The sequence below is a fragment of the Melanotaenia boesemani genome, chromosome 18 (genome assembly GCF_017639745.1).
Source record: "Melanotaenia boesemani isolate fMelBoe1 chromosome 18, fMelBoe1.pri, whole genome shotgun sequence".
Classification (NCBI taxonomy): Eukaryota; Metazoa; Chordata; class Actinopteri; order Atheriniformes; family Melanotaeniidae; genus Melanotaenia; species Melanotaenia boesemani.
Window position 1 is genome coordinate 15,236,458 of NC_055699.1, and position 19,732 is coordinate 15,256,189.

The 19,732-nt window shown below is 38.4% G+C and overlaps 2 protein-coding genes across 3 annotated transcripts in view; one reads left to right on the plus strand and one right to left on the minus strand.

Annotated features, from left to right (window-relative positions):
- sema5a (sema domain, seven thrombospondin repeats (type 1 and type 1-like), transmembrane domain (TM) and short cytoplasmic domain, (semaphorin) 5A) overlaps positions 1-2,669 on the plus strand; it is a 136,479-nt gene extending 133,810 nt beyond the window's left edge. The window contains exons 22-23 of one of the 2 annotated variants that reach the window (XR_006008353.1): positions 552-789; positions 1,982-2,065. Coding sequence is in view for 1 of the 2 variants with exons in the window: in XM_041968953.1 (XP_041824887.1) it covers positions 1,982-2,101 (120 nt within the window). In the remaining variant the exon portion in view is untranslated. Of the gene's footprint in view, positions 1-551; positions 790-1,981 lie in introns of both variants that reach the window. The other variant, XM_041968953.1, reaches the window with a different exon arrangement.
- The window catches only part of mtrr (5-methyltetrahydrofolate-homocysteine methyltransferase reductase), an 84,111-nt gene that overhangs the window by 8,631 nt on the left and 55,748 nt on the right, over positions 1-19,732 (minus strand). The gene's annotated exons all lie outside the window — the stretch shown is intronic.

The following is a 19,732-nucleotide window of genomic DNA, read 5'->3' on the forward strand; positions in this document are numbered from 1 at the left end:
ACTTTATCTGAGCTGCGAAGAAGGTTCATCTGTCATGTAATTAGAGCCAGGAGCTTTGAGCATAATGCAGTTAGCGCAGTTCCAGATAGAAGCAGGTATGAATACAGCCAGCCCATGTGAAATACGAAAAGGAGTGGCATGACAAATGATTAATTTTCCAATCACACGTTCTGCCTCCAACTCTCAATCTCAACCTGAACAATCACCGCAGTGAATTTTCAACTATTAAGTGTGCAAAACCATAATATGCCTCCTTTTAGCATTCACGGGAGGAAATGATGAGCACTTGATGCTGTATTTCAAAGTGTTTGGTTCCAATCTTGACACTAGTGTCACATTAGTCATTACTGTTATACACAGAGCATCACAGGCACCCTTCATACAGGTTTCTTGGATAGTTTCCAACAGTCTAGTTTGTCATCACAAATCAAAAGTGCCATTTAACAGAAGCTTTATGTACAGTTTATCTTATTTCCAAGCTTCCTGTGAGACAGAATGTGGCTTAGCATTTATTTGAGGATGACTCTTGCCCATTCCTCTCCCCCCTGCAGCCAGATGTGTCGGTACTCTTGCCCTTGGATGACCCTGCCATGCACCAGCCTCTCTCTGCTAACATGGGGGTGTCTATGCGTGGACTGGAGATTTTCTACTAACCACTGACCTCTACAACACCCCGCCTCTTGACCCCCAACCCCAACAACTCTTTGACTACCCCCCAACCACTACTACTTCCTCTTCCCCAACGTGCCCTGTCCTTCCACTTCCTGTGGCACTTCCTGTGTGTGGCAGGTTGGAGCACAGCACTCTAGTTTCTCTTTCACTGCTCAGACCCCCTTCATCCTTCCATCATGACTGCCTCCCTTCTCCTTCCTGGCTTGTGAGAAGGCAGCATATCCTTCCCTTTTCGTTTTCTTTCAATAAGTGCTTGCATTTGCATGTTTTTTTATGTTTGTTCTTTGTTGTATTGTCAATTGATAGTTTGATTTGATGGGTTGAGTTGGAAAACGCATTGTGTCATTTGGTTTATTAAACGCCTCTGTTACCTCTCTATCTGTAATGGCACTTTACAGGCAAAGCAAATTTAGTCTGTTGTGCCAAAATCTCAAACTCAATCACTCAAGCCAATTAAATTAATACCCGATAGAAGACAAAGTAGATGATGCTTATAAACATCACTGCACAGCTGTTTAAAAGCAGCCATGGGGCCACCTGCAGAGATACATAAAAGTCTGCAGAGCTGCAGGAGAGATGAAGATTCCCTTTGTGTGCACATCAGATAATGGGAACACAGCGAAAAAATATTAGTTTTTTACTCAGCACACTTATTCCCTATCAGTGTCAGTCAGAAACATCCATCAGATGAAAATGCAGCATCATCAAGTGTTCAATTACCCTGCCTCGAGGGACTCCCATCACACTACAACAGACTGGAAATGAACAAAATGAACAAATTGCTGATGTTGTACTGAGCAGCGCATCAGAAGTTTGTTCCATGTCTACTATGTCATGCAGAGACAGAGAAGATGACCCCATGGCTCTTCCTTATTGTTTAACAAAAAAGCGACTCTCTTTTGACCAATTTTTATAGCTTTGATTGTCCTGGAGGACGAACAATCGAAGGGCCATAAAAACTGCTGATGTTGGGTATTAGAGATGACAGAGGTGGACATTCGGATGTGATTCAAAATATTTTAGCCTTGTGGTGGCTTATCATTTTTCCAGCCTGTTTGCAAATGCTTTGACCTTGCTCTGTGAAATGTATGTTTCATTCACTGAGCGGCCTCCATTAATTTCTGTGGCTCCTTTTTTTTCTTCTTTTTTTTTTATTTTTTTTTTATTATTATTATTTTGCTTTTGGGGGGGGATAGATGGATTTGCTTTTACCTTGCCATCTGGGCTGAATAATCACTTGATCCATGTAGAAACAGGTCAGCACTGACTCCCCTCTCTTTCTCTTCTCCATTTTTTTTCTCATATGCAGGCCTTCAACAAAAACAATCTGATTCTTGAGGAAAGAAATAAGTACTTCAACCCACAGCTTTCTGGGAAAACCTATACCAACGCATACTTCACCGACCTCAACACCTATGATGACTATTAACCCTAGATTCCACACCATAACGGACACCCCTGCCCTATTGTATTCTTTTATTTGTGCTTTGTATTGAGATTTGTGACACCACATGTGGGACAGTCCCACTCAGAGACTCTATGGCAGCTGGTATGTAATGAAAACACAGACACAGAGTTGCTAACAGAGGGAAATACCCACTTTCTCTCAGGTGCCTTGGGTACACTTGGAAATCTCAAAATCTGGAGGCAAATCTTGCCTTGACTTTCACTGAGGAACGGACAACTGGATCTCCTCATGTGGATAAAAACGGGGGAAAAAATAACTCTATTCTGAGATACTGTTTAGGAAACGTGATCCCTATAAACTTTCCTGTGATGCCTCTAAAAACAGACCTGTATTTGTAGTGATGGAAAATGTAAAATAACCACAAATTGCTTTGCATGACTTCATCTGATGTGTCTCTGCTGTTTTGTCTCATTTTGCATGGTGGACCGCATTCCAGGGTTCTAGTAGCATTTTTTTCCTCTTCCTTTTTTTATTTTTAGTTTTTTATTTTATTTTATTTTTTTATTCTTTTCTTTTGCTAGTCTTAGGTGCAAGACCTTTGTTGTTGTTTTTTTTTTTTTCTGGGGTTTGTTTGTTTGTTTTTTTTGTTTTGTTTGTTTTGTTTTGTTTTACTGTCCTCAAAACAAAAGCAGTGGTGATGCCTGATTGGCTTTCACCATTCACTGCTGGAGCAGTCTCTAGCTGGATTAGAATCCCTCCCCAGCCCTAAGATCAGGATGTAGATATTTGAAGCCTTTGGTCAACATTGTTCATGTTTTCTTTTTGCCTTGTGTTTCTCTAACAGCTAAAGCAGCTATCAATGTAAAATTGTTTTCCCTTCATTGTATTTGCTTTAAAATTGTACACCATGTCTTTTCTTTCTGTACAGGAAATTAAGTTTGAAACCCATGTCTGTAGATTTTTTTCTAAATACATTTATTCGGTGTCTCAAGTGTTAAAAGAACATTTTCTTTTTAAAATAAATACAGGTTTATGTGTGCTTTCTAGCAAGTAATTGGGAGTATTCTTAGCAGCCTGCATCAAGTTAAGTCTTTGTCATTGTAATTTTTATATATTTTTTGTAAAAAAGAAAGAAAAAATACTGTTTTTGAATTTTGATAGTACTGACTATCACTTTGGCTTCTGGGTTGACGATGTATTTGTGAAAGCAGAATGTTAAATGGCATTTAACTGTACAGATGGAGTGCAGCAAATGTTGTTTTCCTGAACCCTGCTACACGTGTACTGTAATATGACGTTCAGCTGATTTCTGTTAAAACAACTGTTAGTTTACTCATTGATTCAGTTGCAACTAACATTTTATATGTTTGCTTGTGTCACTGTGCATAAATTAAAATTGCTTCATACAAGACTTGTCCACTGTGAGAGTCAGTGATTTAAACTCTTATCCCTTTAAGATGAAGTCAGCTTAAGTGAAAATAGACAGAGATATAAATCTTTCTATTCTAAGTTGAGACACTTTTAGTATGGTCGGCTCTGACAACGTTGGAGACTTTGATATTTTTCAAGTAAAACACTTTAAAACCTCAACCAAATCAGCAAAAACCAGCAGTTCATAAATCATCCAAATTTTCCAAAGAATTGTTCAGCAAAGTCCTGTGGTGACAAATTGCATCACAAAAACAGTGGTTGAAGGATACCTGAAGGATACAAATCAGGCAATGCAGCACGGTAACAGTGATGAGGGTGCTGTCAGAAAGTCCAGAGTCTAATCTGTATGACGGGGTGTAAGACCACACATCGTGCTGCACTCCCATCAACCTTCAACCTGATGCCTCATCTGTGTGCAGAGGGTAATGGAGGGGTGTTATTAATCACTCTATTGTTTGGTTGGTCTGACTGCAGAGAATTAATCTCTTAACTCTGACTTCATTCTCACTTTCTGAGCATGAAGCAATGCAGCCACTGATACAATTTTCTCTCACTGATTAGCATCCAAAGATCTTTTCAAATTTGTGTGAAGCAGCAAATCGTTACACAGTGACCTCCCCAAATCTTCACTGCTGAACTGGAATAAAAAACATATATTTCCTGCAGACATGTAACCACAGGAACACATAGGTAGCAGAGTAGTCCTGGAATGATCTTCTGCATTTTCATCTTTCCATGAATCTGCCAATAATGTGAGCTATGCAGCTCGTAGTCAGTCAGGCACATGTGACATTCCACTTTGACAGCGGGGCCAAGGACGATGAATGACTCTCTCTAAATGGCATTGGAAGACTGCTAAAGTTCACTGCTAAAGGTTGGAGTAGCAGGACTTGTACATGACTGTGACTGCTTGCATGTGCATCAAGAAGTCATAAGATGGACCACAGTGTCTTATTTTTATGATGTAGGGTCTTTTTAAAATGAGCATAACTACTGAATCCCACTGACTTTGTTTGATCCTATTTTGTGTGGCCAATTGTTATTTTAGCTAAAAGATTAACTTAAAGCTATGGTTAGTAGTGCCCCCTAACATTTTTATCTCTTCTTGTCCTTACTGTCTTTTCTCTGAGCTCTCTCCAGTGAGTAAAAGTTATTCTGATGTAGACTCTTATGTTCTGCTCTGTCCCTTTCTTTATGTTATTCTTTACCTTGCTTCTTCTGATCCTCCTGGGTTTCTTTGCTGAATCAGCCATGGTGGGCACTCAAAATGGCCAGTGTGTTGACTAGGGCTGCAACGATTAGTCGACGTTGCCGACAATAGTCGACAATAAAAATAGTCGACAACAAATTTAACCGTTGACTGTTGTCGGCAAATAAAACCTACTGAGTGAGACATCGTCTTCTTTCTTATCTCTGCTGAGAGTTGCACATGCACAACAAAGTCCGCCAGGGGAAAAATATGGCAGCGTTTTAATAGTCGATTACCAATCGACTATCAGAATAGTCATTAGTTGCAGCCCTAGTGATGATGTCCAGCTGCTAGCATGTGACACAGTGCCATAAAGCAAATGGCTGCTGTAAACTGATGCCTAATGATGGGGGAAAAAGTTGTGAAGTGTGGTTTCTCAGCCTCGCGACACTGTTGGGCAACGACGGCTAAATGAATGTACGTAATAAATGTCACGGCGCCATCAAAACGAGTCAGAAGAGCCTTTTAAAATTCAGAAAGTTATGTTATACTACTTTAAATGTTGGAAGATTTGGATTATTAAGACACTTTCAGCTGCAACTGTATTGATAACCAAATGCTAACATATTAAACTGAGATGATCATGGAAAACCATTGCTACAATTCAATATAGTGGCATTTTGCCTCTGAACATATTTGCATGCTGAACAAAAAGTTTAACTGATAATAATATAATAGAAAAATAAATAGTCAAGTATTTCTGTGCTGAACAGTGCTCAGAAGCTCTGATAATTAGTAACTTGTACACAAAGGCCTCTGAGTGACAAACAAGGTGAGTGAGTGAAATTGTTCCTGTCAGGCAGGTAACAGAGCGTAAACATCTCATTAAACACCTACTTTGCCTTTCAAGACCAGATCTGTTCTCATTCACATGGATCACTTCAGGCTGGTCTCTTAATAACACCCTCAGCAGATCCACCACCAGGTTAGCACTGGAATATCAACACATGTTAGCATTCCTGAAAATGTAACCTGCTGATGGCAAGTGAACGCTGAAATATAGCCAGTCAAAGCTACAAAGGGGAGAAAAGTTATACACAGGGCCTGGATGTGACTTTGTGCAATCGACTGTAAAATGTGTTTAGAGAGGAAATAAAGTGATGAAAGAATGCTGATGTGTTGTGTTTGCATGAGCTTGGAGGAATGATGGAAGTACATGTTGACTGAACAGCCGAAGGCTAGATTGAAGACTACTGAAGAATTTATGAGCTGTCGTGAAATGTTGTGTTTTTTGCAGACGGAAAATAACAGTGATTACTGATGCCTGTCATGGAGAGTTTGGGGGGGGGGGGGGAGGATAAAGGGGTTAGAGTTGACACATATGAAAGTATACGTTGCATTGCATTCTTTTCACCTGAGGCCAAGGTAAATTTACCATTTTATTTGTTTTTATTTTGAGGGTGTAAATAGACCGACTCATTCATACAATACTTTAACTATCCTGCAGTGTATTACAGAGTCCCCTTAAGTGTATTTTCTTTTTCTCTGTGCTTGTAGTTCTGAAGCAAACATCCCCTAATGCAGCTTCATTTTAGAAAACATTACTATGTACTAAAAGCAAACAGATTTTTCAAAGCAGCTCTAATCTCCATAGCATGTTAGCTGCCATATTTGAAAAAAGAACTACCAAAGAAATGGGTTCTTTGTATTTCAGTGATATTACAAGTCTGTTGTTGTCGAAAGCACAGCGATGTTTTTTGTATTTCCTGCACTCTGCTTATTCCAGACAGAAGGGAGCACAACTTCCAGCAGCACTTAGTCAGCCAGATATATGTGGGCTCATAGGAAACTGGCACGACACTGACAGTCCCGCTATGCCAGACCGAGGAATGAATGTCACTGTGGGCTGTAATGCCAGTTCAGAGATGCCACTATAGACTCCACCCCAAGACATCTGGAATCCCAGGTGCCCGTCCTGCAGATCCAGGTCTCAGCTTCAGGAAGCCAAGAGTTCTCACGGATGCCAAAAGCCTTGCAACACAGGCCAAGCCTTCAAAAGCTTATCAGCACCACCACAACCCTTTATGGGCCTATTCACCTCAATCAAAGCTGTTATTTAGGTAACGAGCCAAGATGGCGGATATCGCTGTGCGCTCCAATTACCCACCATGTCTCCTCCACCTTCCCCTGCCAGCTTCTCCACCAGTCCTGATTCTCTTCAGCACGGCCAGCTGCTCTGGCCCTGCTCCGCTTCCTGTGTATGTGCAAAGAGGGAAACTTTTCAGAACAGAGGACCTCTGTCTAGATTCACTCAAAAGGGCTATTGATGGCTGCCGCTGTGTTGAAATGGTCTTATCAACAGTGCAAAGGTGTCTCTAAAAAGTCATGTGTCACTGGTCAAATGAACCACCACGGAGCTGTAGGAAGACTTTTATTTTCCAATAAACAATAAATAAACTCTACTTTTTAATTAACACATTGTAAATTTTATTACCCCCATTACAGGAAATTATGAAAATATACAAAGTTTTAAAATTTAAAACCAGATCCTAGTATATGTTCAACGACGTATTTGTGTGTGTGTGTGTGTGTGTGTGTGTGTGTGTGTGTGTGTGTGTGTGTGTGCGTGTGTGTGTGTGTGTGTGTGTGTGTGTGTGTGTGTGTGTGTGTGTGTGTGAAATGTGAAACTAACAAAATTAATGTTACACATTTGCAAGATGCATTATTTAAGTAACTGCTAGGGGCAGTGTTGGCAGTTTGGCCAGACAAAAGGTCACAAGGTCGACAGTGGTGCATGAAAGACAAGACATGATGTAGTTGTTTTAAGGGCCTTACATACCATCTACTATACCATTGCTGTTATTTTTTCTGTCGTAATACTAAAATAAACTAAACACTACCCTTCTCTATTGTAACCATGTGACTTGTTTACACTCTACAAATCCAGCAACTCTACCAGGGCTGCATTTTCTAAGGCACTCCCTACTGCAATCCTCTGGTAAAAAGCAAAGTATGTGAACATTATGCTCACAACAAAGTCAGTTGTGTATGAGAAAGCAAGGTTAACTTATACATCTGTGAAAGCCTTATTCAGACTGAACAATACATACAGATTTTCTAGTGACATTCAGCTGCTATGCAGTCAGTTTCATTTTCAAGAAAGGTCTCACCTTTTTCCAACAAGACAGTCAAAACACATTTTGCCCATATTACAATAAAAAAAGTCCAGACTGACCACCGTGCAGTCCAGACCCATTACCTGTATTTATCACCTAAACATTGTGTGTGTTAATACAGGATGAAAACTCATAATGAATTACTCATCAGAGTAATGAATGAATGAATGAATGAATGAATGAATGAAGTACAAAACTTAATTTCTATAGCACTTTCTTGAAAAAATACTACAAGTGTAATTTAGGGTTTCTGACATCCTAAACTGGTGCCCCCATCCCAGTCTCCTTCTCCCAGCACATCATTATGACACTCCAAATCCTCCTCATAAACCTCATCAGCTTCATCCTTCCAAACCTTCATTACATCATAAAATTCACACTGCTGTGGCATGGTCCTTGCTCATAAAAATAATGATGTACGATGCAGGATGTCACTCTGATACTATTAAGAACTGGATAGGCAAAACAAATAAATAAAAAAATAAAACATAGAGCAACATTTTATAAAATTTTTAGTTGTTATACATGATGTTATTAGTAAATTTGAATTTTAAATAGTTTTGTTCACTCTGTCTCACTTTGCATATCTCTGAATAAGGGCCTCCACAACATTGTTTCCCTTTTCTTGAATTAAAAAGTAGTTTAAAGCTGAACTCATCCAAAGAGATCATTATTTAGCTAAGAAAGACACCATATGCCTTAAATAGACCATTTAACCATTAGTCATTTAAACAACTCTGATTAAAGATTAATCACAATACTTATCTCAGAATGAAGCCTCAATAACGGTTTATTATGACTGTTGCTTCTTTATAGTGACTAGACAAGCAAAACAACACTCATCATTGCATTGTTGCATGTGACAGATACAAATGGTCGACACTTTTTTTTCGAGATAAACATTATTTGCTGGGGCCAGCTGTTAAGGTGAAAACTAAACTGATCAGGCGGCAAAACTAAAGTAGTAACGCTACTCTTCTGACTTCAACCATGAACTAGCCTCAACAAGAAAGTAATTAAAAAGGGATTTGCATTTTTGTGTGCTTACATTGATTTTATAATTAAACTACACCTAATGCTGGATAGATTATATAAGTTTCGTTGTGCTTAACTGGGGTTTGTTTGCTCAAAGATCTCACCAAACACTTGCCAGAAAAACAAAAACTTTGATCTTATTATCTTAATAACCTCCTTCACGTTATAATTTCCCTCTGGTATTAATAAAGAATTTTTCAGTTAATTTCATTTAAATGTTTCACGTACAAATGTTTATCATGATGAATATGGATATTTTCCAGCATCCTGAAACATCTCAACAATAAAATGATTCATATATAACCTCAGAGCGCTGCTGTAATTTATCAGCATACCTTCATTCTCTTTCTGCATTCGCTCTCTGTCACTGGGCTGGAGCTGTAGTTCAGGTCTGCTCAGAGTCATCACCTCCATCTTCCTCTCCTCACCTTTTTTTTCCATTAGCTGCCATACTGAAGGCCGAAGCCTCTAATCAGGTTTGGTGCTCTGAGCATGTAGAAAGAAAAATCTCTACCATTTAAATATACAATACCTGTCAACAGTCTGGACACACCTGCTCATTCAAAATGAATGATATGCTGCTATTACTACAGTAAATGGTAGACTGTGCTTAAGCAAGCCTCATCTATCTATCTATCTATCTATCTATCTATCTATCTATCTATCTATCTATCTATCTACTAGCTACCTAGCTAGCTAGCTATCATTACACTAAATCTCAGAGTCATGAATCTTAGCATAAGTTTAAGAGTGGTTTAGAAGTTTGGGTGAGATTTAAAAGTTTAAAGTTTATTAGGTATAATAAAATACTGCTATTCTTATTAGTGACTCAAACAACGGTAACTGTAGTCCAGATGATAAATCAGTAAAGAAATTATTTACAAGGAACCCTAAATCATGGAAGTTGCTAAGGCTGCAAATCATGGGCACCCAAGTCCAATCCTCAAGAGCTACTATCTTGCATTTTTTAGTTGCATCCCTTCTCTAACACATCTGAATCAAATGAATGGTTTGTTACCAGCTGAGACACGTGGATGAGGGAATTCAGCTTTTTGATTCAGGTGTGGTGGAGAAGGGAGTTGCAGGATAGTAGCTCTCCAGAATTGGACTTGGGCACCGTTGCTGTAAATGGTCCTTCAGGATGGGGAAAATGGTGAAGACTGCATGAAATAAGGAGGTGACAAGACTACTAGACCACTAACTGAACATTTATGGTTTTCCTGATGAACATGAAACTTCTGGGGGGAAGCCAGTAGCAAGATGACAGGTGAACAAACTTAGAACTGACTGATGGCTGAAGATCATGTCCTTAGAGGTGAAAAAGGTCAAAGCTGTTTGAATCCAAAGAGAGTTACAATTGAAACGGGGAATCAAAAATGTCCAAACAGAAGACTGCTTGACAGCAGATGAACTGTACTGACTGGAGAGCAGATCCAGATCTAACTGGAGGTCATCAGAGCAGTCACAGGTAAGATTTTATGTTTTAAATGTTTTGTTTGGCACTGTACTCAAACTCTCCCATGGCAAGATATTTGGGCAGAATTATTATTTTAAAAATTATTTTTAATGACACAAAAAGCAAAAGCTAAAATTATGTTGTTTTTTTTTATGTTTTGCCAGTATGAACATGCACTGATCAAAACTGATAAGAGGAGTAGGTAGAGCTCACAGTCACTCAGTGCTGCTCCTTAACAGGCTTCCACAAAGCCTGCCAATACGAATAAAGTGGGCTTTTAGGCAAGAGGGTCTTTAACAGGCCAGAGCTGGGATGGTTTGTAGTGGATGAACAGACAGGCTGCGTAAAGGACTAGTACGAGATTGATGAGGATTTTTGTTTGCAAATCTACTCCTGAGGAGTCCTACAAAAAATAAATAAATAGATGAAACTGTAAATTAACCCCCTTCCCTGACCTGCCACCTTACTGCAGTGGAGAGGTTTGCGCCTCCACACATGGCTCACCTCACCTCAACACACAGCTTGGGCTATGTAACCAGTGTCGTTAAGAAAGGCTGGACCCACTTCCATTCTGGAGTTGCTCCAGGTGAGACGCGTCAAGCAGGTGTGGCAGACTCATTGCGCCCTGACTTGGTGCCTGTACAGTGGGGTTCAACCTATGTACAGCCTCTGTCTGCCTGTTGTTTGTGCTTACGGACCAAACAGCAGCTCTGAGTATCCCCCCTTCTTGGAGTCCTTACATTGAGTGTTTAGGAGCACTCCTTCCAGGGACTCCTTTGTTCTCCTGGAGGGCTTCAGTGCTCATGTAGGCATTGACATTGAGACCTGGAGGGGTGTGATTGGTAGGATCTGAATCAGAGTGGTGTTTTATTATTGGAGTCTCCACACGTGCACTAGACACCAGGACATTCCAGGCTGCAGTTTGATGATCAACTTTGTAATCGTGTTGTCAGACTTGCAGCTACATATCTTGGACACTTAGGTAAAGAAAGGGGCGGAGCTGTCAGCTGGTGAGTTGGTTCAAATGGTCAGTCAGACCTGGCCCAAACATGTTGTGGGGGTCTGCTGTGAATGCCTGGCTAAGTTTAAACTATATATATCGATATATATCGATATATATATATCGATATATATATATATATCTACACCCCTCAACATTATATTTCCCATCATGATTAAAAACATTTTTTTTTATGTGGTCAGGTAGTAAATAATTTCTGGCTTTAAACATTATTATTGCTGTTTGTAATTTTTTGTGTTTTTAGTTCCAAAATAGTAGATTTATATGTTCTCGATATCCAACTAAGCAGATAACCCTTATTGCTTTTTTGGTGTATGTATAATGGTTGCAGAAAACTAAGTATTTTCCAATAGCTCAACACAAGCATTTAAATATGGCAAAATAAGTGAGCAGTACATAATATGAAGTGATTTTTTATCCAGAATATGTTTAAATTTATCTAGTACTGAAATGTTTCTTACCATTTTTGTTTGAACAAATGTGACATGCAACTTCTGTCAGGTTTTGTGGTTAATAATCACACCAAGAAATGTGTATTCACATACTCCCTCAGTTATTATATCCTTTATTTTTATTTGTGTCACAATATTTGTACTACAATTTCCAAATAATAACAATTTTGTATATTTTAAATTCAATGATGATTTATTTCTATCAAACCATTTATAGTTTTTTCACTTCCTGCTGCAAGTCTTCTCCAGTACATCAAATATTAGTATCATCTGCAAATAGGATCATTGCTTTCCAAATATTGTTTATGTAGATTATGAAGAGCACTGGCCCCAACCTGTCCAGGGTGTCTCCCACTTCTCACTTCTCACTCACAAATTTTTTAAAACCTGTTTTTTAGTTCAGCTTTACTGTCAGAAGCAGCGTGAATCTTATATTCTGCCCCCCAGGCTCTTCAAGTCCACCACCATAATTCCCAGGTCATCCAGTTGCTATCAGCACTTTTAGTCCCTTCTAAATGGCTCCAATATATTGGACATCTGCACCTGTTGTGCAGGATAAATAGTGGCATCATCTCAAACAGAATGCAGGAGCCCAACTGAGGAAGAAATCAGTGCTATAAAAGCAGCTCAACAGTTCTCTTACTTTAGTTGCCATGATGGGAATGTAACAGGTGTTCAGCAGAAAAATAAAGGTCCATGCCAAGTGTATCAGAAATAAGCTGCTATCTACAGTTGCACAATTGTATGTGATAAATTTCTAGTTTTGTGGGTGTTTCATGAATTAATTATAAGAAAACAGTCCTCACTGAGATGGAAAGAATTATTTCTTCAAACATTGTTGTGGTGGGCTGAGTGAAAATGTTAAATGTTGTCATGTAAATGTTTTTCTCTTTAGTGCTGGCTCTAGCTGGATTAACTTCAGAGCTGATAAAATATGAGATTTAAGTTTTTTGTTTAGCATATCATGTGCTTTCCTGCCAAATATTTAAAGGGGTGATTGATGCCATTTTTGGCATGGTTTCTTTTTTAATCCACATAACAAACAGGTTTCTAGCATTTTTTTCATCATTTCCAAAATCTGAAGCATTTTTCTCACAGTGATGCTGAAAAACTGATTCATGCCTTCATTACATCAATTTTAGCTGGAGCCACAAACAACTCTCTTAACTATTCCAACATAAGTGCTGACAGGTGAAGCTAGGAGAGGCCTCATATCTTTGGTTTTAAGCTCCATTCATTGGTTTCATCACACATTTAGAATCAAAGTGGATTCGTTTTAATAACCTAAAAAGTCCTTAGCTGTTGAAGGTTGATCCAGAAGATTCAGACCTTATAACTTAAAACAGCCGGCTACAGGCTAAAGGGTTTGTCCCAAGTTGCAGTGGTGTTACTGGTGGTGATAGAAAATAGGTTAATATTTGTTCCTTTGTTTGTTTGTGCTCAAAGCCTGATGTTATTAGATGTTTCCTGACTCACCTTACTTGAACCCACTCCTCCAACACCAACTGTTTATTTTTTACCACCATTTTACTTAAGCCTTTAAGTTTCAATGCTGTTTCCATGGAGCAGGTCAATTTTTAAAGAACATAACAGCGAGTGTCAGCAGGTCAGAGTAAATTATAGTTAATGTGCAAAAACCAATAAATGCCTTTTCTTTAACAGGTATTTATAATACACTTTATATTCAAAGAATGCTGGAACACTGACAAGTCACATTAAGTTCAAAACTGTGGCTTTAAAAACCTCTTCTCTGCTCTTATAAGTTTTAACCCAAAAAAATACAAATAAAAACATTTGATAAAATATTTATTAACAGCAAACAAGCCAGGACTAAGAATCCGGTAATTCTGGTCAGAACTTCTCATCCCATTTATCACAGCATGATCCCTCCACTCTTCAAACACACACCGTCTCCTCCCCCCAGGACCAAGACTCAGGCTATTTGTTCCGCTGCTCCTCACTTGTGGAACACTCTACCTGACAACATGAGGGCTCCAATGACTCTGAAAAGTTTTTTAAAAAGGACTCAAAACCTCTTTTTTAAGAGACATTTTAATTCTTCAACTGATTTATTGGCTGTGTTGTGTTTATATCTTCCTTTATTTGATTTTCTTTTAGCACTTAGAAATAGTCCTTCAGTGTAAGTGCTCTCCAAATGAAATGCATTGTTATTATTATTATTATTATTATTATAGTATAGAAGGTCAGCAGGAGACAATTAAAAACCAGAAAAAGGTGCAGACTCTTCCAACCAACAATGCTGTCCAATAATATAACACCAGCTTCCGTGCATGCTTTAAACTGCTGTACATAGCAGGGCACCAGCTGGGAGGAGAAAATGAAAATTGCCAGATTTGAATTCTGTTCCCAGTCTGGCCCTGATTACAGTCATTCTTATACACAGGCCACAATTTCAGGGTTTCAGTAATAATTGAGCTGCTTTGACTTCTTTATTTGTGAGGCTTTTCCAGGTCTTTCTTCAGGTGACATCAATTCAAGTTTGGTTATAGACCTTTCAAGGTTGCCATTTGTTATGTTTTAAACAAGTGAAATGGAGCTTCATTGGGTTGAGATAAGTAACCATTCATTTCTGCAGAATATTTCTCTTTCTGCAATATGCAGTATGTTTTGGGTCATTGTTCATGGAAGTTCCATCCTCTCAGCTTTGATGCATTTGGCTGCATCTCAGACAGTATAAACATCAGTATTCATCAAGCTGCTTCCTTCCTCACATTAATGGAAGCCATGATTTCAGAGGCAGATGAAGTCGAAAACGAGTTTCCAGGACAAAATTAGGCATTTTTATTCTAAAGACAAACAGATGTAGAAGTGTCAACTGTTAAAGGCTTATTAAATTTACTCCTTAAGGTTAACTCTGGATCTGTCCTTACATGTTTCCTTTATAATAAACTTGGATATTTTTAGTATTAACAGTTGTTTTGATAAAAGGCATGCATATAGAAAAGTTTTTAAACTATACCTCTGCACTCCCAAAGAGACTCCACTTGGTCAGATGTTTCAACCAGGGTCTAGTTTACCATGTAAAAGGATCCTGTAACAATATACTACCTTTTGCCTTCCTTGAAGAACAAGACCTTTTACAATGACAACCAAAGGAAGCTGTTTTTCTTCCCTAAAATGAAGCAAACTCCTTTCTTACTGTTGTTTCTGCAGCCTAAAGATATCCTGTACCATTTTCTAATATATGAAATTATATAACTTATACAGTGAACTAAACAAATACTTATCGGCCTCCAAACTGCATCTAGGGACTGTTAAAGGGAAGGCAGGGTGATGGATGCTTGTTTTGGATATATTTTTTTGGATCTTGTGTGTGAAAAAAAAGTAATTGACAGTGATAAGCTTTCAAGTAAATGCAGTCTGGTTTTAGATTTAACTCATTTCTTTCTGTATTTTCTTTCTATTTTCTCTTAGAACTGTGCAGTAGGTGAGAAAACATTTAGAATAACGTTCCCACTCTGCAGATCTGACAGGTAAATATGTCTTCTGGCACAAATACATCGTATTTGCTTTAGAGAATAATTGATTTCAGGTGTAAACTAAAACTGTTACTGACCAACAGCTTACTAACTTATTTATTTAGTAATTTATTCATGTATCTAGTTTATTTCTTATATATATGATTTTTTATATATTGTATTAGTACAAATATGCCTCTTCAGAGTTCATATTGTCTGTAAATATTTACATATCGACTGACAAGATGCATTAGTCTTCAATGGGGAAAAAAATGTGTTTGTCTCATTCCTCCAAGCCGTTATTAATTTTTTATGCCATTACAGCATCTGCCATCCCGCTGGCTTCCTTTTATGCTGTGAATGGTTTGAAACAGCATATATGGCTGAAAACATGAAGACTAAAACTAACAGGTTGGAAAAGGATTTCTTTCTTTTTTCCTTTAAAGTCACAACACGTTTACCCATAAGTTTATATTAGGTGAAGATGTCTGGCTGTGAAGGCTCTTGAGGTGTGATATCATTTCAGGACAGAACAGAAGTAGAGTAAAGTGTCAGAAGGTACATATTCCAGGACTGAGGTTTTATTTAATTAAAAAAAAAAACTCAAGCTGAATCGGGATTATTTGCTCCAAACATAATTTTTAAAGTCTGCATTTAACTGTCTGCCTCACTAGCTCACCCATTCACAGGATTTAAGATTAATGAGCCACATACACTGTGCATCCATACACTATTTACCCTTTAAATGTTTTGTTTTCTGAGGGACTAGCTTAATATGTACTGTTCATTAAAGTCCCCCTTGTGAAATAATCCAATCCATTCAGCCCACACAATCTGTGTGTTTTAAAATATTATACGACCCAGGTCTCAATCTTGACTGCGAGAGCATGAGGCAGCATAGCTGATATCTCATTATGGACAGAATAGAGGTCAGGGTGAAAAACCCCGCACTCATCACCTGCCGGATGACAAATGGAGCCCTTCATGAGTCACAGGAAGGTGGAAGATGAGAAAAAGAAAGGAGGGTTGGACACAGAAGATGACAAATAAAGGAGAGGTAATGGCAGGCATGAATACAAGCAAGAAAATTGTGGAGCTTGTCTTGTTATTGCCTCCTCTGGTGGTGTAATATGTTTCATTTTCTGTATTAAAAATTTCTTTCTTTTATTGCTACTTCTAAAGTTTACAAAACAAGACCAAACATCCCCTAAGGTACAGTTTGTCTGTATGATTAATGAAAGTACTCTACATAGGCAGAGAAACACTTAAGGAATTCATGCTTATTCAAAAATTGATTACTTTTAACTAGGAAACAACAGGGAATAAGAAAGTGTGATGACTGGGTACCTGTTTTACCTCAAGATCGTTACAGAAAACCATTGAATGTGTGTTTTTTTTTTATAACTTTGGTTATAATGGCTCGTACAAGTACAAACAAAACATGGGTAAAAAAAAAATACTCATTTCCTCCTTCAGAAGACAAATTACTGGCATAATACAACCAAATGAACCATTAATATCACATAGATGAGTCACTTCACCATGAGTCACAGTAAAAAATATAGCATTAGAATCTGGAGTTGTCAGTCATGGAGGCTCCCCAGGAGATTAATTAGCTTTAATGTGTATTTAATAAACATCTAATAACATATCCCTTTTCTAGCTTTTTCTGCAGCAAGCAATTAAAATCAAGCTTTGATGCTCTGGATTAAACCAGTTCCTCATTTAACCACCTCATTAGATTCATCCTACCTGCTAATGGGCCTTGTGATTAGCTATTGATCTATAACAAGGTGTCTCAGAAAGTATGAGAAAAGAATGCAAACAAAACAGGGAAATGATCACTAAAGTAATGCAGGAGTCAATAAAACGATGATAGCCCAGATGCATTCTAAACAGTTCCAAAAGTCACTCTCTTCAGTCACTCGTGTGCAACTTTTTTGTACATGGAGTTGCTTTTGCAAAGTGCAATTTGCAGCTTATTGTCTTGTAAAAGGTGACATTTGATCTGCTCAATCACCTGTGCTATACCTACCTAGTTAGTTTACACATAACCATATCTGAAAATGTAATCACGTGTGTCGTATCAACTGGACATTTCTGTATCTTTAACAAATATCAAGCATGTTTTTCTAATAGCACTCAAGTTTCAAGGTAATTTACTGGGGCATATTACATTTTAAGTTTTTTGCAGTCACCTTTTGTCCCTGTGGAGCTGAGAGAGCAGCAGTATTAACACCAACAGGAATATTGTTATCCGTGGGGGTCCCTGCTACCATTTTCTCCTGCAACTTGGACTTGAATGTAATTAGCCTTTGTTTCACCTTTACTCTAACTAGCAATTCAAATGTTAAGATTAGTAAAAATATGATTAATAACAGAAACACAAAGGTTCCTGGTTTTCTCCAGGTACTCTGGCTTCCTCTTACAGTCCATATTGAGTTAAATAGTCATTTTATATGGACCCTAGGATTAAATGTGTGCTTAAAATGTACATATGCTAGCTTTCGCAGCAAAATAGCTGCAAATTTATGTCGTCTTTGCCATTTTATTAACATTAAAAACATGTAAGAAGTGCTCAACTTTAACGTGGCCTGAGTCTCAATGTCTTGGCGTTGCCACTTTATGCTAATTTGCCATTTCTTTTTTGCTAGCATCTGACTGTTAATTTAACCTCAGGCCACCTTGAAAGGAAAGAAATCGTCAGAAATGAGTTGGAAAATGTCTTACTTAGTGAAATTCTTCCTCTGCTCTGTTATAGCGGCTATTAGACCTAGTGATGAGGTTTTTCATTTCCGGAAAAGGATCAGATAAATTAAGCGCCAGAGTGAGTGATGACGGTAATTAGGACAGAGCTGTCCTTTTTCAGCCTCTGCTCTTCAACCTTCTCCAGACCTTTAAGGACTTTCCTCTCAGTGTTAGGCCAGTTCTGAATTAATGATTAATAGCATCTATCAAAAGATTGTGGTTATTAATAAGACTTCTATGGACTGACCTGGGAGACAAGACTGTTTTTATTTTAAATTCACCCATCCACTGGTATTTACAGTGCATATGCCTTTCATCTACAAAGAGATGGGTATATTATAAGCATAGATTATATGCAGCCTGTAATTATCTTGACTCTTACTGATGTACTTCACATCATGCGTGACCAGACTCCTTACAGTTTATTGATACAGATATCCAGGCTTCGATTTGATTCTAGTGGTTCAGACTAGGCTCTATTATATTTCCTAAAGTTCTCCGGTTATTCACCGTGTGCTGCGCCTGCTGCTCGGTAAGATTTGCAAGGCAGTAGAATTTGATCCTTCCCAGAACAAATTGAGATGTACTGTACTTGCAGCGCTCAGCAGTTGGGCTATCCAGCAGCTCAGAGAAGCCATGTTGTGCTGACTAGACTCAAGAGCTCACCACACTGCACACACCTACACAATGCACATTTATTCTCACACTCTACAGAGGATCTGAAAATGTGTGCTTTTTGTACAAACTGTATGCATGTGATGATATCCTTTTAAGTAATAAAGCTACATTAAATTCACCTGATGGAAGTGGCTCTGTGTAAGTACAGCTTTATATGCACTATGTATTTGGGCCAGCAAGAACAAGAACACCCTTTATTAAGGATGAAAACAGAAGAGAAGGTTAGAAGAAATCAGACACTGAATTCTCAGTTTTTCTCCCTTTCGGTGGCAGCAGTGAATAGGACAAATCTGGATTTTAGATACATGAACACCTTTGAAAGAAATCCTCAGACTTCATAGGGTTGATGTTGTAAAGCTTTATCCTTCACTCGCTCTGTTTCATGCACAGACACACATAAACTTTTGCTAACCCTCCCCACTTACCTTTCGTTGTGATTAGACTGATAACCATTGTTTTGGACCAAGCAGCTCAGCACTACAGAGCCACTATGAGGTGGAATTGCCTTTAACTGAGATGAGGTTTATTTCAACTTGCTGCTGGCCTCAGCTGAAAGCCACAGGGTATTCAGGGACCATTGGTGCAAACCGCCTGTATGTCTTATCTCTAAGCCCTGGCAAGGAAAATCACCCCTCTCAGGTTGACTCTGTGTGCTTGTATTTATAGCGTGTAATCCTTTTTAAATCCACTACATAAATATCTGACAGGCCAACATGGGAAAATAACTATTTTTACATATGTGCTGATGGCAAATATAAAGTCAAAGCTTGTGATCAAAAGCATCTGATACTGATGTGACATTGGAATGTCCTACGAGTTCATCCTACAAGTTGTGGGAACATTATGGGCATCCTAATGAGCAATGGCTGCACTTATGCAGTGAAGAGCATAATAGTTCATCACTGGATTTATGCTTACAGTCGCCTTGCAGACAGGCACCACTACCCCATTTTCTTTCCTTGGGATTCAGATCAATTTGTCCTCATT